The sequence below is a fragment of the Danio rerio genome, chromosome 15 (genome assembly GCF_052040795.2).
Source record: "Danio rerio strain M-AB ecotype USA chromosome 15, GRCz13ab, whole genome shotgun sequence".
NCBI lineage: Eukaryota > Metazoa > Chordata > Actinopteri > Cypriniformes > Danionidae > Danio > Danio rerio.
The window spans coordinates 11,110,912-11,134,561 of record NC_141035.1 but is presented as its reverse complement, the minus strand read 5'-3'; the positions used below and the strand labels follow the sequence as shown (position 1 = coordinate 11,134,561).

General features: G+C 34.5%; 1 protein-coding gene across 23 annotated transcripts in view; it reads left to right on the top strand.

Moving 5' to 3' along the window:
• tenm4 (teneurin transmembrane protein 4) overlaps positions 1–23,650 on the top strand; it is a 462,218-nt gene that overhangs the window by 366,604 nt on the left and 71,964 nt on the right. For all 23 annotated transcript variants that reach the window (XM_087282405.1, XM_087282404.1, XM_087282403.1 and 20 more), the window contains 2 exon segments: positions 6,962–7,194; positions 12,552–12,706. In XM_087282405.1, coding sequence (XP_087138531.1) covers positions 6,962–7,194; positions 12,552–12,706 — 388 coding nt within the window.

The following is a 23,650-nucleotide window of genomic DNA, read 5'->3' as shown; positions in this document are numbered from 1 at the left end:
GAGACAGTTTGAATGTTCATAATGATGGGATTTGGCAGACATCATTTTGTGAAGAACGATAAAGGTTGCTGTTCTTTAGCAGTGACCTTTCTTCTGTTTTGAATGCTGATGCTTAGACAAAATGGATGTTCACAATGATGATATTTGGCAGGTGTGCAATGCAACATTTACATTTATCTGTAGACTGCTGCCATATGCCTACAGGTGGTGTAGCAATGATTGCTTTTGACTTAATGTGTTTGTTCTCTTGCTGTCACATTTTCCACTTTGTCAGGTTTTGAATGTTTGTTGAAAGCAAGTTGGGTTTTAGCAATTACGGTATTTAGCTACATGATGCAAAGAATGCTAAACAGTTTTGCAGTGACCTTTCCTCAGTTTTGAATGCTAATCCTTAGACAAAATGGCTGTTTAGCAATTATGATATTTGGCAGATGGATGTTGTAGCTTTCATGTTCACATTTTGAGTACTAAAATAGACCTAAACATGGTGTATCAATAGCAGGTTTTTCATCACCTTGTGTTAAATTGTGAATAAGAATTTAAAACAAACAAAAAAAGTTGTTAACTCTTGCCTTAGGTTGTTTTGGACCTGTCAATAAGGGCTAATGTGCTTATGGGAGATGGAAACACGTGATGAATAAACTCTGATGTGTCAAGCATTACACCCACATGACTTATCAGCTGACTACATTAGGCGTGCCTAGTAAATTTTTTGATTACTAGGTTACCAGTGTTGAGCAATAGCTTCTCTACAAGTTGTGACGCTACTAGCTTAACTACTTTTTTCAGTAGTGTGGCGGTAGCATCGCCACTTTCTAAAAAGAAAAGATTTTAGTAGCGAAACTATTATTTTAAGCAAGTAGCACAGTAGTGTCCACACAAGCTACATTTATCCATCATTAAGTGAAGCCACTGCAAATCATAGAGCTGTGAAGCCAGTGTCTGGCTGATGAAAGTAAATCCATATGATAGCAAGAATAGTGAATTATTCTTTGTGTTATATCGTGTTTGAAAAACAAACTTTTTGATGAGTTACCGCCACATCTTGCTCCAGTCCGTGACGTCGCCAATTAATCATCAGGTTGACACAAGAAACGTGTGTGATGTAAAAACAACTGTAGAGGATTTTTTTTCTGAAGCAGGACCATACCTCGAGAAGTGCATGTCTTAAAGTTAATTTTTTTGCTGTGCTCTTGTTAGAGTTTAGTTGGTTTTAAATGTATTCGCTATTTGTTCTGCAAATGTGCCCAGCTGCACTTAAATGAATTAAATGAAACAAAGTATATTAATATAGTACTTTAATGTAAGTACAGTATTCAACATTTTTTAAATACTGAAGTGTTTTTGAACAATACTATAGAGGGGTAATTGAATTAACAAATATATTCATTCATTCATTTTCTTGTCGGCTTAATCCCTTTATTAATCCGGGGTCACAACAGCGCAATGAACCACCAACTTATCCAGCAAGTTCTTACGTTGCGGATGCCCTTCCAGCCGCAACCCATCTCTGGGAAATAATGAATATATATATATATATATATATATATATATATATATATATATATATATATATATATATATATATATATATGTATATATATATATATATATATATGATACAGTTAAAATCAGAATTGTAAGCCCGCCTGAATTATTAGCTCCCCTGTTTATTTTCCCCAATTTCTGTTTAATTTTTTTCAACACATTTCTAATCGTAATTAGGCAAGTTACTGTATATTGATGGTTTGTTTTATAGACTATCGAAAACATATAGCTTAAAGGGGCTAATAATTTTTACCTTTAAATTGGATTTAAAAAATTGAAAACTGCTTTTATTCCAGCCAAAATAAAACAAATAAGAATTTCTCCAGAAGAAAGAATGTTATCAGACATATTGTGAAAATGTCCTTGCTCTGTTAAACATCATTTGGGAAATATAAAAAAATATATATAATAATAGATAAATTTAAAGGGCTCCAATAATTCTGACTTCAACTGTATAGATTTGTAAAATTTGAGTCTGTTTAGAACAGCATATTAAATTGCAGTAAAAAAAAAAAAAAAAAAAAAATGAACTTTACAGTTATGCCACATGTGTCACGGTTAGAGGAAGGAGGACCCAAATGCAGAATGAAAAAATGGGTGTTTATTGACAATGTGATATGAAGAGGGGTTTTGGTGAAACAGTCCAACGGTGGGGAATGGAGTCATGCTGGGGAATCTTGGGTGGAGCAGGTAGACAAAGGAAGACTTGAGTCCAACAGCAGCCTGACAGGACACCAGCAACTGGGGACTCTTAGCAGACAAGGCTGGATGAATTCAAACACACACAGACTGGGAAAACTAAACTAAGAAACAAAACCATAAACTAAATAACTAACTAAGATACAGAAACTATTGACAAACTAAAAAAGCAAAGAGAAATGAAATTAGCTTTTAACTTACTGATAATTAACTGAAAGAAGCAAAACCAATAAAAGGGAATTAAACATTAAAGCTACGAAATAAGATAAGTAGAATATCTTAAACAAAACAAACTTGAAAAGGATTAACCAGATGGGGATGATACTGAAGGCCAACTGAAAAAAACAAACGTTAGACAAAGACAACTCTCTCACAAACAACAGCACAGATAAACAAGCACAGAATGGCAACAACATGAAACAAGTAGCAAGAAGTAACATGCAACAATGAACCAGCGAAGGCATGAGGGAAGAGAGCACATTATAAAGGGAGGAAAGAACATGAGGACCAGGTGTAAACACTGAGACTACCGAGGACTAGACGAGGGTTAAACAAGGGGGTGTGGCAGTAGGAAAGAGAGGGAGGAACGGAGCAGCACATGGTGGACACAAACAAAGGCTTAGCCATGTGTTTAAACACAACACAAACATAGACGTATAAAACGTAGACATCACTGAAATTACAGACAAGGAAGGGCTATGACAACATATGCTTCATTGACAGTTTTATTGGTCACTAAGACTGACTGGCTTGGATTGAAGTTCCTTTGATTTAATAAAATTCATTTAAAAATAGCTTAGATTATAGCTAAGCTACTTTGCCCGTGTTGCTTTTATTAGCTTCCTACATTTCCCAGGAGGTAGCTTTTAATGTAGTTAAGCTACATTAGTACATTTTCAGTACATTTTCCAAGTAACTTGCTCAACACTGCCAGTAATACAATCTTGATGGAAACACACTAATTCACTTTTAGGATTTTGTTCATTTTTCCTGAACTTTGAAAAGACTTGCTCTACATTTTGTTGTAAACCTATGTGTAGAATAGTTTAGGTAGTTAAGAGTTTTATTGTATAGGCAGTATTTAATCAGACCAGTCATCTAAAAAAAATCATTAATGCTGAACGATTTCGCTGTTTTTAATGACCATTTTTACTTCAATGCTAACGTATCAAACTGTGTTTAATAGCAACGATGGAGTTTAACCGTTGTGTGTTGAACTCTATTATTGTCTTTTGACACAATGGCTCAGGGGTTAGCACTGTCACCCCACAGCAAGAAGGTATTTGGTTCGAGTCCCGGCTGGTTCAGTTGGGCGTTTCTGTATGGAATTTGCATGTTCTCCCCGTGTTTGTGTAGGTTTCCTCCAGGTGTTCTGGTTTCCCCTACAGTCCAAAACCATGCAGTACAGGTGAATTGAATAAACTAAAATGGCCATAGTGTATGTGTGTGAATGAGTGTGTATGGATGTTTCTGAGTATTGGGTTGAAGGTTTAAGGGCATTAAAACATATGCTTGAAAATTTGGCAGTTCATTTCACTGTGGCGACCCTGATGAATAAAGAGACTAAGCCAAAGAAAAATTAATGAATGATTGATTGAATGAATGAATAAATGGATTGTTATCTTGCTTTCTTACATTATATTGAAAAACTGATCTGGGAGCCAGAAACAAAGCGGTTCTGGGAACCATTGCCTGCTGCTTTTACAGTGAATATTTTCTGCATAATGCTTTTCTTGGTTTCCACATTGTCATTTCGGAAGGTCTCTAATGTGCATTCAAGACAAGAGGAGATTTAGCAATGATGGTATTTAGCGGAAATGGGTTGTAGCTGTCACTTAGGCTAGTCGTTTCATGAAGAGCACTTGTCCCTGAATATATTTGTTCTCACGCAATGACCTTTCATTGTTACATTTTAAATTTGCATCAATAGACCCTTTTGGTGTTAGCAAGGATGCTATTTAGCTGATATATGTCATAGCTTGTGTAAAGTCTAGTTATCTTGAGCATGCTAGTCTTGTGTTCCCAGTAAAGTGGTGCTTTTTACAAAAAGAATATTGTTCTCTTAACATTTTCGCTCAAGTGCAGTGACCTTTCTCAGTTCTAAATTCTGATCCTTTGACAAGTTAGCTGTTAGCGGTGATGATTTGTAGCTGCATGTGTCATAGCAAAAAACCCTGCTTTTCACTTAACATTTTGTTCTCTTATCGTGACCTTTCTCGCTTTAAATACACATTCTAAGACAAGTTTGTTGTTTGCTACGATGTTATCTGGCAGATGTGTGTCACATTGCATTAGCTAGTCAATACTGGCATGCTAACATGGCATCAATGTGGCAATTTTTGCAAAGAATATATTGTTCAGTTAACGTTTTTTTAATGTCTTGGATGACCTTTCCTTTCATGCTAAATTTTAAATGCTAAACATACATTGATTGTTAGCAATAGTAACATTTGGCTAATATGTGTCACAGCATCTAGCCATCTTTACATTTTTGTTGTCATTCTGTGACCTGTCGCACTTTTTTCAAAAAACTACAGCATCCGAGAACAGTTCAATTTCTTTTTTCTTCTGTTAGGAACAACTGAAAAAAAATGTGTTCATGCTAACATTTAGCATGGGCTTAAGATTTTATTACCACATTTCTGTAGCGCCTAATAAACCAAATCAGCCAGCAAAGTAATTCTGTGTTCGTCGCTGTACTCCGGCTGATAGAAATGGCAAGAGCTTGAAATAGCTTGAAATGTCACGTTGCAATGCAATTGCCGCAAATCACCCACATTTCACCGCAATTGCTCTTTGACCATACAGTAGATGAAGCCATCAGTGGGGTAAAATTAAAGCATATTACAAATCAACATGAAAAGTGTAAAATTGCAGACCAAGTGCATAGGCTTTATCGTTTTCTCCGAATTTGATTAACGACTAAAAAGTCAGTCTGTTTCCTCCAGATTGGAAGTTTCTTTATTTATATATTTTCACCAGGGACCCTCTCTAGCCTGATTGGAGTCATTTTGTTGGGCTTTCATGTTCTTTTGCTCCCTGTGTGGTTGCGAAGTATGACTTTGGCTGTCCGGCTTTGCTGTGTAATGGACTGTTTTTTTCAGCCTGTGGGCCATTTTGGCTCCAGGAATACATAATGTGTTTAGATAACGGCTGTAGACCGCATGCATGTCCAGAAAGAAGTGTCCCTGCAGGGGGTTTGGTTGCATATTTGAATGCACATTGGCAGCGCATTAGATGCTGGACCGACTGCTTTAACCACACACTTACATGTGTTTCTATATTTAGACTGAGAGTGGATGCATACAGTAAAAGATTGATGTGGAGAGGACATGGCTGAGACGTCTCAAGTTCAGTGAAATGCGCTTGATCTCTTACTGCTAATTTCCATCTTTGAAGATGCTTTAATGCACGGGTTTACATTTGACACGCGATGCACGCTACCATGTCAAGTGCTACTGCACTTTATTGCGTTATTGGGGTTAATAATTCAATACATTTTAATCATCAAGTTTTGATTATTAATCAAAAATTGTTTATTTATCCATTTGCTTGTTTACTATAATAATAAAAAAATAATAACAACAACAACCACAATAATGATAATAATAATAGTAATAATAATAATAATAATAATAATAATAATAATAATAGTTATTATTATTATTATTATTATTATTATTATTATTATTATTATAGTTATTATTATTATTAACATTATTAAATGTCATTTGACTTTGTTTTTTTTTTAATAAATTGTAGTAAACAGAATGTGTTTTATTTTAATGTAAATAATAAAATACATCTTTCTAATGATTATTTACTTTTTAAAGGGCCAAGATTGAAATAAACTTTTTAACAATAATAATAATAATAATAATAATAATAATAATAATAATAATAATAATAATAATAATAATAATAATCAAATGTATTATTATTATTATTATTATTATTATTATTATTATTATTATTATTAATGTGGATTTAACTAAAAAAGCTTAAATGCTCCTGTATTTTATTGCTTACACGCATGCAGCGTCAGCATCAATGCTTCCCATTCCCTTTTTTGTCTAATTGAATTCTGGGTCCTTCGCAGCAGAAGTTGGGAATTCTCAACTTTTCAAACGCCAGCAGAAACATCAGCCAATCAGAACGCTTTATGCAAATACTCCTGCTCGGATAGTAGCCGATTGCAGTCTTATTTTTATTGGCTGATGCAGCTATAACGAATGCGTCAACCCCAACTTCAGACCTGACCTCCGTGAAGCGTACATACTGAAGCAACACTGAAGCCCCTTGTGGATCGGGCGTTATTGCATTTAAGAATTTAATACATTTTATTAGTATTGCTAGCAAAACTTAAGTAAAGTTGAAAACCTTTTCTTTTTGTTTTGTTTTTATATTTGTAATTTTAAAAAAAGTTGGTGTATTTTGACTTTTTTTTTTTGGCCTGTATTAGAATAGAAATGGTATAAAAAGCACACAAACATACTGAGTTATAGGTACGGTACATTGTTATGGGTCAACAATGCAAATTTTTGGCTCAAATCCAGCAGTAACAGCAGTAACTAAGGAGGGAGTTGTTTAGCGAAGGGCCATTTGCTGTGAAAAATATTTCTGTATTAATGTTCTAATATTACTAAACATTAATGTTTTGTTTTTTCATTTACATTACAACTGACTTCTTTCCTGTTGTTTGTTTATTTTCTAGCAACAGCCCTGCACACAAATATTACCTGGCCACCAGTCCTGTTTCAGGTTGGCTGTACCTCTCGGACACCAGCAGCAGGAAGGTGTTCAAAGTCAAGTCTCTGTATGCAGTAAAAGATGTGGCCAAAAACCTGGAGCTGGTGGCGGGAACAGGAGATCAGTGTCTGCCATATGACGAGACTCGATGTGGGGATGGAGGCAAAGCTGTGGAGGCCACACTCACCAACCCAAGAGGTACATCTCAGTCACATTACAGTTTTATATACATTTTTTTTAAATGCATAACAATTTTGGCATCACTGATTCAATTTATAACCCTATAATTTCCTTTAGCCCATGGGAAAATTATCTTAAATAAGAAGGTGCTGAAAAAAATGCTTCAGCCACACATTGTCCATTCCAAAAAAGTTTTTCATCCATATATTTGTGCCAAAACAAGCCCTGAGCATCAAAATTCAGAGCAAACCCCAAAACCACAGAATGAAACTGATAGCAAAAGCTGTGGTTTGTATTCGCTTGTCAGTTTGGGGTATAGCAGTGTCCTTTCTCCATGTCCAGGGGAATTTTATTGGAGCACTGCAATTAATGCTCTCCTCCATTTTCCCCAGCGCAAAGCAGAAATATAATGACTTTCCATTTGCTTGGAATTTGTAAGGTAGTCTGACTTTGAAAAGGAAAAAGAATTTATGACAGATTATTGTGACTATTGTAGCATTATCCCCTTGGTATGGTTTGATTTTAAATTGTATTGATTAATTTATTTTGTTTGTGTACTCAGTTTGTGTACAAATTGCTGGGTTATTGCAACACAATGTTGGGTAAAATATAGACTAGCTACTTGGTTATTTCTTATGAAATACATTAAATATTATTATATCTATTAAATAGGACCAAATGCAGTCAAATTTTTGGGTTAGTCTGTATTTTAGCCAATTTGGGTTGAAATAACCTCACATTTTTTGTGTAATCTAATCTAATTTTCAAAATAATTTTTTAGTTTGATTGTTTGTTTTCTTTTTTTGGGTTTTTGGATTGGTTGCTTGTTTTTTTTTTTTTTTTGCTTGTTTTTTTTTATTTATTTTATTATTTTTTTTTTTTAAAGAAAACTGGACATGTAACCTACCTCCCTCTTTGTTTTGTTTTTTCTTGTTTTGCAAAAGCTGTCTTTTGCATGCACTTGTCAGTTTGGGGAATAGTTGTATAGTAGGGTTCTTATCTCCTAGTGCAGTGGAATCAAAAGCCTGTGAATAATGCTTTCCTTCATTGTCCGCAACAGAAAAGCAAAAACATGTTTGCTTGTTATTGTTATTTTTTAATTTTCATTTCCACAATTTCCTTTAAAAGTAAAATAGCATTTGTGACTATTTTTGCATTCTAAACTGAAAGTCAAAGTAACCACAGTCACATGTTTCCCTTTGTCATCCGCAGTGTCATAGAAATGATTCACATGCTCTTAAATAGCTTGAACAGCACCGCATGCATCTCTTTTCCCAGGGTGCTCTATGTCTGGTTGTTTTTCCTCTGACATGCAGTAAATAATAAATAGATTCCATGGATTTTTCATTAGACGTCTGGCTTCGTATTGAGCATATTAATATGCACAGGTCATGTTTTACTCCAATATACCTTAAATGAAAAACAAAAAAGTTGCATGTGTCTCAGAAACCTGCTATTGTACTGCATGTACAGTACGTTAGTAAACTGCTTCTGTCCCTCTTTTAAATTTAATTAAATAAAAATGCACACATGTAAACATACAAAAAGAAAGAACTCAGGTAAGGACTATTAAGATGTTGGGGCATTGGATTCATGTTTCTGTCCTCCCTTTTTTCTGTTCTAGTTTTTTATTATGAATTGTAATCTAATATTTTTTTTTTTTTTAGAAAACGGAGGTTCAGTTATTTCAACATATTGTGTTGTTTTTTGTTTTATTTATGTTTGTTTTTGTTTAGTGTTATTTTTTTGTGCAATGTTTTTTGTTTTGTTTTTTTAATTCCATATTTGTGATAAAAAAATAGTGAAAGTTGTTGTATTTTTTTTCTTTCTTCACTGTAAAAATATCTGTAAATTAGCAGGCTTCCATATTTTCTGATTTCTGATATATGTTTTAATTGTTTTCCTATTTATTTATGCTTTTGATTTGCATTATGGGATCTTGATATTTCTTCCTACAACTTTCTACAACTATACCAAGTCAAAGATTGTCTGAGTTGGTTTTTCTAAGTAAAGGATAATCACCAATTTGCCGTGCGTTAAAGACAAGACAAGGCAAGTTTATTTATATAGCACATTTTATGCACCATGGTAATTTAAAGTACTTTACATAAACAGGAATAAAAAAGTCAAGTATAAGAATAGATTCAATGTGTTAAAATTAAAAGAAAGATTCAAATGTGTTAAAATTAAAAGAAAAAAAGAAAAGAAAGACAAAATAGTGCGATCTGTTGGCACTAAACAGAAACACTGTTTTAAGTCTTGATTTGAATGTGCCTAATGTATGAGCACATATGGTAATTTTTTGAAAGCTGATTCCAGCAGCGGTGGTTGTAACTGGGAGCCAGTTACATTCAAAATAGATTTTAAAGTAATATTACATGTCTATAAGTCACTAAATGGCCTAGAACCTCAATACATTACATATATGCTCACTTAAAGGATTCTAATGCATGATGTGGAGGTGAAGGACCACAAGGTTAATTATTTATCAACTTTTAAATGAGAAAGATCCAAGAGATGAGATCCAGTGGCAGACCCTGAGATGGTCTGGCCTAAATAAAGCTTCTGTCAGTAGGTAGCTGTTTGCAGATCTGCCGCTGACTATCTGGAGCTCAGAGTTTGACATTTTTAAAGACATACTTTCCTTATAAACTGCAAATTGACTTTAAAATAACTATATTTGCATTTGAAAAATTCGTAAAACTTTATTTTGTGACGTAATTGATAAGTATATTTTAAATTTTGCAGATTTCTTGTCTACCATTAATAGCCTCTTATCGGTTTCTTGTGCAGCACATGTGAATTGCTACGATGAGATGTTTGGGCTAAGCGTATTTATTTTAAACTGTGATCAAAACTGACTGGAACTACCTGTGCATTTTGACGAAAATAATGCACATCCTTCAGCCAATCAGAATCAAGACATTCAACAGATCATGGAAAATTGTATATAACAATAGAAAACTATTGCCATGAATAATCTGCCAGTACCTTTTCTGTTATTTTACTTATTTCTATATTAGTTCTTATACAGTTGAAGTCAGAATTATTAGCCCCCATTGGATTTTTTTTTCCTTTTTCAAATATTTCCCAAATGATGTTTAATTTTTGACAGTATGTCTGATGATTTTTTTTTTCTTCTGGAGAAAGCATTGTTTGTTTTATTTTAGCTTGAATAAAAGCAGTTTTTAATTTTTAATAAATCATTTTTAGGACAAAATAATTAGCCCCTTTAAGCAAGATTATATATATATATATATATATATATATATATATATATATATATATATATATATATATATATATATATATATATATATATTACCCTAGCCTTAACCTAATTACCCTTGTTAAGCTTTTAAATGTCCCTTTAAAGTGCCATGAAACCCCCCTTTTCAGCAGGGTGTTTTCACACTTCTAGTTTGGAAAAAGTCAGGAAAGTGGGTGTGTCTAGCTCTGTTTAGGTAGGAGTGTTGGGGGAGGGAAAATGGGAAGGATTTGAATAAAAATGGGAGGTTCCATTTGGGCATGCGCTGATTTTCACCAAGGAAAAACAAACACATGAGCAGGGGAGAAAGACAGTGACTGTGTTTAATGACAGTGAAGTGTTTAATACCACACGATGTATAAAAGAAAAAAACCTCTGCATTTCTCGGTAACTCAGATGCACTCAGTACGTCAGAAAGCCGTGTGTGTCTAGACTATCCTGTCACAAAATGCGGTGAAAATAAATATGACGGTCGGCAATAGTTTGCTTGCAGTGTTTACCTGTTTACACTCGGAGCGCAGCATTTACAGCAGATCTTTCAGTCCATAATATTGTAGTGATATTGACGTAAACTAAGTAACCTAGAAATCATTTTGACTAAGTTCTGTCTTTAAACACTGAAAGAGTACTTCTGACAATACAAACTATAACTTTGCCATCTGTATGAACAAAGAAGGGGCGGCACTGATCGCACACACTTACCAAATCTGTTGAGACGAGACAATCAACACCAACTGGAGCTACATCATCTTTTTTTAAAGGAGATGAGTGGCAAATTCGGATTTCATAATTTCCAGATGCTAAAAGCTCTTGAGTAAAAAATGTTCAGTTCAAACGTATTTCTGTCGCGAGTCACATGCACTGATCCACACATGATTCCATTGTGCTCTCATTGCTGGAAAATGAAAACAAAACCTTCGTTGCAGCACATTATAAAAGCAACACTGACGACCTGTATCTCGAAACAATTCTTATTCTTTTCCCACTTCTTTTGGCACAACAAGTCGTCTCTCTGCCGTCTGAAAATTGTTTCAGGTAAAACAGTCTTGGAAGCTAGCATACACAATAGAGCGCGCTGATTGGTTTGTACCAAGTCTTACTCATGAATGAATGCAGCACACTCAGAAACGTAAAACGATACTACCAGTTACAGACGTCCAGTTTACATGCTGGAATACACGTTAAGATTTCATGGCCGTGACGCAGCTTCAAAAATTCGTTTCAAACCAGAAGTACGAATTTGCTCGAAATAACGCAAAAACATCCAATTTTCACTTTTTTGTGAAATATGTGTCCTGATAGTGTTTTTAGTAGTTTGGGACGCATATACGATTCTCAACAGCTCAAAAAATGTGTTTTGGTATTTCTTGACCCTTTAAGCTGTATAGAAGTGTCTTGAAAAATATCTTGTAAAATGTTAGTTACTGTCATCATGGCAAAGATAAAATAAATCAGTTATTATAAATGAGTTATTAAAACTTTTATGTTTAGAAATGTGTTTGAAAATAAACAGGGGGCTAATAATTCAAGGGGGTTAATAATTCTGACTTCAAGTGTACATTATATTATTTCAAAGTACTAAAATGTCACGAAAAGTCACTTTGCTAAACTAAAGAGTTACATTTTCTACCTTGAGTTAAGATCAAAAGGTCCCTATAATGCAATACAGAACCAAAGGAAAAACACTTGTAAATCACAAAATACAGTAACTGTTAATTAACAGATATTCTTTACAGTGTTGTTTTGTTTTTGTTTATTAAAAGCTGGCTTATTTCCTTCATTTTTTGTCTTGCTTCCATTCATTCAATATATCCAGTGTCATCTATTTCAGGAAAAGTCATAATTTTTTTTTTATTTCTTCCACTTTTGCTTATGCATTTCTTTCCATTATTTTTCGACAAACTACCTTCTGATTATTCCGTTGTATTTAGTTTTTATTGCCAAAATTTGTTTGTATCATTCATCTAATAAGAGTATGAACTGATGGTGGTGTTTATCAAACTGTTAACAGTATCACTAATATTTTCAGATTAAATTTCTCTAATTTGTCCATTCCAGCACTGTTTACCACCTAATCTAACATCCATTCTCCTTGTCCTGTCTCCAGGCATCACCGTGGATAAGTATGGTGTGATCTTCTTTGTGGATGGCACCATGATCCGCCGCATCGATCAGAACGGCATCATATCCACCCTGCTGGGCTTCAACGACTTGACTTCGGCTCGACCCCTTAGCTGTGACTCGGTGATGGACATCTCGCAGGTCAGTCGCCCATACAAGAAATATAGAAAGACCAGCCGGGTGGGCTCTGTTCCTCATGTCAGCCCTAGCGAGGGGTGAAGGGTGCAGCTGACGTCTCTTTAGGGCAAGTCAGGGGTCTCTGCTTTGCTGTGGGTGACCTAGTAACCCAGATGTTGCCTTCAGCTGCAGGCCGGCGACATCTAGTTTCAAGCTGACCTACAGATCCATGTGTTTCCTCCATCCCCCAAAAAAAAACAGGCGCGCAGAGGCCCCGTGGTCACCCCAGGCACTGTTAGCTGATCCAAATGTTAACTGTCACCCCGGGCAAGGACACTGCGCACACTGGCATCTCCGAAGCTTTAGTTAGAAAAGTGACGCAGCCCTGAAGGTTCTAGACCTGAAGCTTTTTTTTCTTTGGTTTTCCTCAACTTCATTTTGCCTGTAACATTCCCCCAGTGTCAAGACTATCAACAGGGCCTGCGGTTACAATGACAAATACAATATCGTTCACATTTTCTGAGCAGTTGACCACAATAGTCTTTTTTTCCGCCCAGTTTTGTATTTTTAATTTAATTTTCACTGGCAAACTAGGAATGTAGACAGACTGCATGTGATGTCTAGATTTCAGGGCAGTTTAATTCACTCAGTCCATACAAAATGTCAGTTTTTTGTGTGTGTGTGTATGGTCGTGCGTGCGTGAGAAAGCAAAATATAAATCTACCATGCAGGTAATCATCAGGGTTTCGAAATCCACTGGGATCCTGCAGAATTGGGCTATTTTTACACTTTTTTTTTCTGCTGTTTGTATACATTCATTTGTTTTAGTCTGTGAATTAAACCAAGACAAAGCAAATACAATTTCAGCTGATCGAGACCACGAAATACGATTTAAAAACAGGCTTGACCTTGAAAACAGGGACAATTCTGCCAGAATGTCATTTCACTAGATATTAAATTATGAAACAGTTTCGATGCAGGGATATGATACACACTTCCATCCTGGATTGTTTTTGGGCAGCATTTATGCAAAATGTGTAAGATTTGTTATGAAGACAAGACAACCCTTAAATTATATCTCTTTTCATACTGTAAATTTTACAGTAATAAAAGTATAATAGTAGCATTATGGAAAAAAAAACCCAGTATGTAGACAAAGTTTTTATTTTATTTTGTTATTGTTGTTTTAAATCTACTACATTTATTTTTCAAATATATTAACACACTCCGCAATTATAAAAATATATGCAAATATATGTAAAGTATATGTAATACTATATTTAGCAAAAGTGTACGAATATACATTAATTCATTCATTTTCCTGTTGGCTTAGTCCCTTTATTAATTCGGGGTCGCCACAGCAGAATGAACCGCCAGCTTATCCAGCACATTTTTACGCAGCGCATGCCCTTCCAGCCACAACCCATCTTTGGGAAACATCCACACACACACACACACTCATACACTACGGACAATTTAGCCTACCCAATTCACCTGTACCGCATGTCTTTGGACTGTGGAGGAAACCCGAACACCCGGAGGAAACCCACGCGAATGCAGGGAAAACATGCTAACTCTACACAGAAACGCCAACTGAGCCAAGGCTCAAACTAGCATCCCACGACTTTCTTGCTGTGAGGCCACAGCACTACCTACTGCGCCACTGCGTCACTATATGAATATACACTTTATGATAATAATAATAATAATAATACATTTAATAATTATTATATTTAAGAAATAATAACACTAAAATACTAAAATCATCATCATCATCATCATCATCATCATTATTATTATTATTAATTTCATTCATTCATTTTCTTGTCGACTTAGTCCCTTTATTAATTCGGGGTTGCCACAGCGGAATGAACCGCCAACTTATCCAGCACATTTTTACACAGCGGTTGCCTTTCCAGCCGCAAACCATCTCTTGGAAACACTGTCCACACACACTCATACACTACGGACAATGTAGCCTACCCAATTCACCTGTACCACATGTCTTTGGACTGTGGGGAAAACCGAAGCACCCGGAGGAAACCTACGCGAATGCAGGGAGAACATGTAAACTCCACACAGAACCTTCTTGCTGTGAGGCGACAGCACTACCTACTGCACCACTGCTCTACGAGCCACACATCAAATTAAATAAAATATGACACTTGACTTCAAAACTCAAATGTGAATAATAAATATTGATTTTGCTGTGTTTCATTTCAGCATAATTTCACAATTTAGATGTAAAATATATTGCCATGGTAGTCAAAAACACAAACCATATATATCCTTCACTCTTTTAGTTTTGCTTTCACTCATCTGTCCAGCTTGCAGCTTGCTCAATAGCATCTTTATTTTGCTGAAAAGACACACAAGCACACAGACTCTCTTACACTCACAGAAAGACCACTGCAGTCCTCAATGATGACAAATCACACCCGTCCCTGCCAAACACACTGAGACAGTAAAAAGCGTCCATTAAAAATGCATGCGCCGCTCACGCTTACTGCATCAAAACACACCGGCGCATTACTCCAGCTCATCCTCACCTATATCCAGCTACTAAATATCCTGCGCTTGAATTCATTAGCATGCCCAGATCATCAGGTCCCGCTGTCTCTGTTTTCAGAACTGTCACGGCTTTATTTCCTCCACTATTCTGCATTCAGAGCACACCTCATATTATATTTCTCATGTTTCTGCTTTTTCGGGCAGCGAAGGCGTCCTGCATGGGTGCTCAGAATTCAAGACTTGGCAGGAAATTTCTTCACAAGTATTACATTAGTTTGGAAGAATAAATTTCCTGCTCGTCCCCTGCTGAATGTAGAAATGCGGTCATCGTATCGGCGTGTTCCTGGAGGATTTGAGATCTTTAAATTTCCCTTTGATTTGTGTGATGGATACTCGAATTTCACAGAGGTCACAGAGCTCAAACACAAAATCAGCCATTTGCTCAGTAACTTTGTCTGGCTTTCTGTTGTAAAATTGTGTTAAATTGGTGAAACAAAAAGGGGTGTGAAATTTCACATGCTCTTATGAAATTAAAACTGTGTTCAAAATGTCAAAAAGAAAAAAAAAAGGAAAAAATCTATGAAGATATAAGCAGCTAAGACATTGAAAACAAATTTTTCCGCAAAACCTAAACACAATTTTTAGGAGCAGAATTATTTTAAGCATGTAGCAAATGTTTAATAAATAGCTTTTTTTTTATTTATTTAAAAATCATATTACCCACTGCTAATTTGTATATATTTTTTTAGATTATTAAAAGGAGATTGGGGTTTTACTTTTATATTTTGTTAAATTTGTTTGAGAATATTTTTATTTATTTATTATTTGAGAAATGTTATTCTGAAATTCATTCATTAATTTATTCATTTTCTTTTTGGTTTAGTCCCTTTATTAATCGAGGGTCGCCACAGCGGAATGAACCGCCAACTTATCCAGCATATGCTTTATGCAGTGGATACCCTTCCAGCTGCAACCCGTCTCTAGGAAACATTCATACATATTCGCACGCTAACTCTAAGCACTAAGTTCTCCCTGCCCACCGCTGCGACGTGCGTGTCTGCTTCTCATGCGTTGCTTCAGATAAACATCAGTCAGTGACAGAGACAGACAAAAATGAAGCTGAAAAAGGGTCAATAGTCAAAAATTTCAAGTAAGTTTATTTGATGTGTTAGTAGGGGAGTTTATTCAAGCCTTTCTGAAATGATGAGTCACACACAAATGGCATTTGCAGTACACACAAACACACACATATGGGTGTTTATTTATGATTTTACTTTTTTTTTATTACAAACATGCACTGGTTTAAAAAGTTTTAAACTTGTAAAAGTAGTTCTTAAGGTGCAGCTGATCACAGAGAGTTGTAACATGTTTAAATCCTACTGTACGTTCTTTGGAGAAAATGTCCTGTGGACATTAACATGTATACTTGGTATTATAAAAACATGCCACCGGTCAATCAATTTGGTGGGTGGGGAAAACCGCACTCCCACATTATGCTGTGGTGGTCCTCAAAATCACTGGAATCCTATTTTAATGTCATGAAATTAAAAAAAAAAAATGACTTTTGGTGTTTGTATCACTCCAATAAGACAGTGAACACACTATACCTGCAAACGGTTCTGTCCAAACAACTTCCAAAGGTTGATTTTCATCATAGGTGTCCTTTAAACAAAATGAATTCTGTCAGAATTTTAACAAATACCTCTAACTTTAATTATATTTTGTAATTAGATGGGGAAAAGCTAAAATTATGTGATATGTATATGTTTTCTACCTCACCTGATTTATATCACTGCATTACATTGTTAAATAATAATAACCCCAAAAATTGACAGAATGCTTAAATTGTATAACTAGCTAACTTAATTAGCATGCACAGAAATTAGGAAATGTTTATCTAAGTCATTAATTGTCAGACTCCCGTGCAATCTCCCGGACATTGTGATGGCTGCGTAGTGCATCTTTTTTTAGCTCAATATTATGTCTTCGACAGCGGTGATATTTTCACATATTTTCGACCACTCCCAGCCACACGACATTTCGATCCAGTGCAATATTTTCACCAACAAAATATATATTTTCCAATCTTTTTAGTAAATCCAACAACTTTTGTCTAGTGTTTAGTTAGAAAATTTTAAAGAACTTGTAGCCTTTCAGTTCCTGTAAACCTTTGATCAGACTCTTTTGAAACAACACTTTTATTGAAGCCTTAAGCAAATAAAAATAAATACGGCATCATTGCGTCATCCCCAAGGAAAGTAAATAAACGGATTATTCTAATGCACAGATTACGGTGTTATTCCTGTATGAAATTTCTCATTCTACATTCTTATTCCTGTAGTACGATAAGCAGTCTTATTTTTGTATGATATAATATTGCTTGCTTTTTTAAGACAATGTGTATTCACAAATAAATAAATGAGTAACATATAATTAATAATAATAATAACGATAATATTGACAAGCAATTTTTGTAGTTTTTCATTACTGCTCAAACTAAATGTAAGTAACTTGTACTGATTTAAAAACCAAAATGTGTACTGAGTGGTGATTTTTGTGTTCCTTTGTACACAATTTATTTATTTATTATTATTTTTTTTTTATTTTTTTTGCTTAAGAAGCAAAATGAATATGGATAATATAGACAACGTAGATTAATATAGATTTTATGGACAAACATACAATTATTGTTTAATATATTAAAATATATTTATTTTAATTTATTATATACTTAATTTATAATACATTGTATTGTTTTATTTTAAAATTGATTTTAAATACAATTTTTATTTATGTTTTTGACAAAGTTCTAAATTTACTAAAATAAATTACTCACTATTTACTCTCCCTCAAGTGGTTCCAAAGACCTTCATGAATTTCTTTGTGTCACGTGAATGTCTTCAAGTTTCCAATGTTTAAAAAAAAAATCTTCTTTGTTTATAAATTCAAAACGTTGCATAACAACTTGATGATGAGTAAATTGTAGCATTGTAGCATGATTTTTCACTTTTAGAATGATAACCTTTTTGAGCCGTTCTTTAGTTTCACGGTGTAAAGAACATTTCATGATCCGCTATAAACAGCTTGTTGAATGTAAGGGGTCCATGGATGTTAAAGGGTCATCACTAAACCGTCCAAGCCAAAAAAAAGCAGCTTTATTTTTTAATGTGCTTCTGGACAAGGTCAAGTCTGTGTGTATGTTGTTAGATTTACAGTAACAACAGCTGTTCTAGTGATGGATTTATGAGGGTGTGTGAAAGTGTGGTAGATGGAGAACCAAGGATGATTCCTCCTGTCACTCATACACACAAGCGCTCACACACTTAATATTTAACCTTCACTCTGGTGAGGAAAACTGATTTAATAAGTAAAGAATTACTCTGACGCACAGTCAAGCATCAGGACATCTGGTGTGTTTTCATCTGGAAAATGTCTTTTTTTCTGCAATATGTTGCAAGATCCATGGATTCCTGCATAAACATTTTTGTTTTTCCTCTTCTAGCAGCCATTTGTTCCCTAAGATTTGAATGCAAGTGGCTGTAAAGGCTTGTGAACACCAGGACAATTTTTGCACTTATTGTCAGTGTTTTTCCAAGACATACCAAAGCAATTTTCACTTACGATGAGCAGAGGGAATGTGCAACAAATTACTCCCTGACATTAGATGCTCCTTAATGAAAACAAAAAGATGGCGCTGGGCAACTTTAAAATTCTGACACTTACTTGTTACTCAGAAGAGAGAAAGTGTTTGATCTGCACATTTGGACATTACAGCAGTGTCTTGGACATTGAGATCTGTGGCTTTTGTGAGATATGACAGACCACTGTGTGTTAAAATTGATCTGTTTCCCTTTGACTGTTTCATATCAGCAGGATAAGGATTATATTTAATGCCTTTTTACTACCATTTTAGGTCTTGTTTTTGTAAGTTATTGGTTGTTATTGACAGTTCTTGGTATTTTTGGATTATGCATAGCCAGGAATCTAGGAATCCAATGTATAGAATAACAAAATGTTCTTCCATTTTGAAGTATACATTACTTGTTTTAAATTTTTATTAATGCAATTATATATTTTTTTTCATCCATTCATTCATCTTTTTTGATTATATATTTGTGCCATTTGCTTTTTGTTCAAACTATTTATTTAAACTGAGCTAAAAAAAAAAAAAAAAAAAACACAATTATAACATCTTTGGGGGAACAACGTAATTGTTTTATGCTCTATCAACTTAAATTTGTAAAAGAAAAAATAATAACATTTAATTAATTAATAAGTTGATATAATGTCTTCAATTTGTCCCAACACAAATCGATTATGTGAAACCTGGCATTTTTCAGTGTATTATCCTAAAGAAAGTATTAATTCAAAATAAACATCTGTAAGCAGTTTACATTTAGGTAAGACATATACGTAGACTGGCTTTAAATAAACTCTGCTAGCAAAAGTTTTGGAACATCTGACTTAACATGCTCATGAACTTTAATGACATCCCTATCTTAAAGGGGAGTTTGCCACTTATTGCAGCTTTAACAGTTTCAAACCTCCTGGTAAGACTTTCCACAAGGAGAGTGTTTATGGAAAACTTTTTATCAATTTGTCCAGTAACACATTAGTGAGGTCAAATACTGATGTTAGACCAGAAGGCCTGGTTAGCAGTCTCTGCTTTAATATATCCAAAAGGTGGTCAGTTGGGTTTGGGTCAGGACTCTGTACAGGACAATCAAGTTTGTTCACACCACTTTTGCTCATTTATGTTTTTTTTAAAGATCTCACTGCAGTCATGTTGAAACAAGAAGGGCTTCCACAAACACTACAATTTTAATTTAAAAACAGCATACACTACCTGACAAATGTATCGTCGTCGATACCAGTTGTAAAAGCAACACATAATAGTTGAACATTTGGAAGTTAGAAGGTAGATTTTTCCGATAAATAATCTGCATCCCAATCATCACAAATACCAATTGGAATCCACATGGACCTGAGATTCTCACAGAAATCAGTCACGTTTGGTGAAGGGAAAATCATGGTTTGGGGTCACTAGTAGGGCGCAGAGTGAACAAAGGTGGGTCGCACAACGTCACATAGCTGCAGCTATATTTACATTGCGGAGAATCGAAACCAGTACGATTGACGGCAATAACTCAAAAACCTCTTACCCTAAAAATATCTAAAGTGTGTTTCCTACAAAAAGAAAAAGCTGGTTATGTTTCACAGCTGTCTTTTTCTCTTTTTTTTTTCGCTCGACATTACAAGCACTGCTCCGTTTGAGTCCTCGCAATCTTCGTTTAGCCGGTAAAGCTTGCGCTGAGTGGTGCTTTCAGTAAGCGACCGTCAGAAAAGTGCAAATTTTTTTCAGGTTTTTTATCTCCGTTTTTTTTTTCTTTTTTTTTTTGTGTGTTTTATTTTAAACACTACTAATTTTCTCTTAAATGAGCACAAACAGTTACTAAAGTAGTCGAATGCTTTCATTATAGATCTTTGCATTCTAACATTAACACCTAACAAACAAAACACAATGAGAGATTCATTTGCTGCTCTTCACTAAATAACTATAATAACTTTAATCAATATGCAAATACAATCAAAAGTGAAATAGTTTTATAGCTTTATTTAGTTTTTGTATTGGCTATTGATTTTAATAGGCCTTTTATTTTATTGTCAATGGTTTCTAATGTTTGCTATGTATTTTATCATTTGAAGCTATTTGTTGTCCAATATTTTTTACATCCCAACATTGACAGATTGCTAATCAATAAATAGCTATAGTGCTATCTGTTAGTTTTACCATCACCTAATGTTCTGGAAGGGCATAGATGCTATGAAAAATAGTAGTAGTACTTTAACTACCCCCATCATTCCTTCCTCAAGCAAATGTGTAAAAATTAGATTAATTTAGCAATAATGTTAATTGCATTGGCATATTTATCTGACCTTTTCCCAGCTTGTAGTAGTCAATCAAAAAGCAATTTAGTTTCTTACTTTTTACTGCGATGTGACGGGGCTTGATCATAATCAAGGGGCTTGATCAAAGGTCCCTTCTACAAAAAGAAGAGTATCTTTTTCAACAACAAAAATGATCACAATTACAGCCAGCATCCCACAAAAAGCACTTTGAGCCTCATTTTGCGCATTTCAAATCACAAAAACCAAAAAGCCACACACCATATAATTTTGACTGCATTGAATGGATATTTTTTTTTTACCCATTTTTCCATATTAAAATATTATGGTGGGTCTTGAGATTGAATTACTTCCGTGCGTCCCGGAATAAAAAAAAAATTGGGAATCCCAGTTATACTGTAAATTATTTCTGTTAAGTGACAAGACTCTTGTCTAAGCAAAGTCAGACATTACTGTCCTAATTAAAAAAAACTAAAAATCAAAGCATGATTATATTTTATTTTAGGAAAATAACCGTAATCTTGGGGTCTTTGCCTTTCATATAAGCCCCTTCTGAACCCAAATGATCAACTAGAAGTTAAGTTATTACTTGTTGTTTCTAAAACTTGACTGACAAGACTTTTTGTCAGGTAGTGTACTTGTATTTATCAAATTGTCAGACTTTTTTTTAAAATTAATAATAAGAGATTCCTGTATGCTATGCGATCGTACAATAAAAAATTAAAACAGCACAAACTTGCATTAAAAATACACAACAACAGTTGTTCTCTCCGAGATCACTGAACACTTGCAGAACTTGCAGCATTACGATATCACTTGTCATAATTACAGCTTCCTTCTGTTTGAAATGCAAATACAGAACATTTGCATAATGCATACCTATTCACATATGCAGCTTTAAGAATATGTAAAAGCCCTACAGTCTGCAGTATTGTATCCGTCCGCTTCATACAGAGATAAAAAAAAAAAAAAAAGAAAATTCGCCCATATCTCCTCACCTGAAGTCCAGTTCTCGGCTGTGAATGACTAATGCATTTTCAAAGAAATGGACAAAAGAGCAGTTCTGAGAAGTGTTTGAGCGTTAGCACTTGTTTAAATATAATAAGTGACTGTCTGGGTCTGTAAAATGAAGTTTGTAAATGCCACATCTGTCTGCTGAAAATGTCAGCATATTTTTTTTTTTCTTTTTTTCTGTCTCTTCAATTGTAAACATTCACATTTAGGAATCTTTAATGAGAAAGTCAGCAAACTTTGAATTCACTACATTTGTCATGCTTTTTTTTTCTCTTTCCCTCTCTATACAGCTCCAGATTAGTTTTCCACATTTGTGTAATACTTTTGAATATTAAGCTCAGCTTGGTACTGTAGCTTTTGGTCTGTTCGGGGGTGCATTAAAAGCATCTTTTAATCAGCCGGTCTTGTTAGCGTGCCAAGAACACTATTGAAATGAGACTCTTGATATCGGGCCCCTGAGAGGGAGCGAAATTCGCCAGATTCAGTGGTTTGGCTGGTAAAAGCCTGCCGCATTATTTTCAGAACAATACATGGTCATTTAGGTTTCAGGCAGCCGGCTGAGCTGCTGTTTGATAAGTGTGCAGCGTTTTGTTTCGAAGGTGCTGTTCTGCTCTCCATTATGACATTAATAACCCAGAGCGGGAGGTAGATGGCTGACTGATGGACGGATGTGCTGATTTACCTCACACTGCTGTGTTTTTAATCTCCTCTGCTGACTTTTAGCATCAATTCAGCATTTTTTTAATTCTGCATTTATCAGATAAATCAGGCTTTAATCAGGAACTGTTATGTTTGTGCCGGTTCTGACCTTTTTATATATATATATATTTTTTTGTCTTCCTGTTTGCTTTTTTAGCTGGAGCAAAATTCTGGCCTTTTCATTTTCCCTTCATGTCCGGTCACATTTTGGTCACACTTTATTTTGAGATTCCGTTGTTGAATTTAACTTTGCATCTATATGCCAACTGATTCTCATTAGATTATAAGCAGACTGTTGGTTTGGGGTTAGGGTTAGTGTAAGTTGGCATGTACACTCTCAGAAATAAAGGTACGTGAGCTGTCAATGGAGTGGTACCTAAAATGTTTATATTTATACCTCAAGTATTTTTCTTAAAATCTGTAGGCACTAATATATACTTTTAAGGTACCAATATTGACCCTTCAAGTACAAATGTGTACCTTTTGGGTACCATTTTAAATATGTGAAAAAGCAGGATCAACAGATATTAAGCAGACAGTCTACTAATACTTAACTGGACCATCAAAATAATGTGTTTACTTTTTTTTCAAGCAAACTAAAAACATTTTTCCTTTTATTTAGTAATTTTTATATGCAGAAATGGTAAATGTACTTATTTGTATAATAATTAGAATAATCATATTAATAAAACGTGCCATAATGATACTTCAGAAAGAGATTTACTGTTGTATTCAGTTGTGTTATTGGTTTTTTTAATATAATATAATATAATATAATATAATATAATATAATATAATATAATATAATGTAATGTAATGTAATGTAATGTAATATAA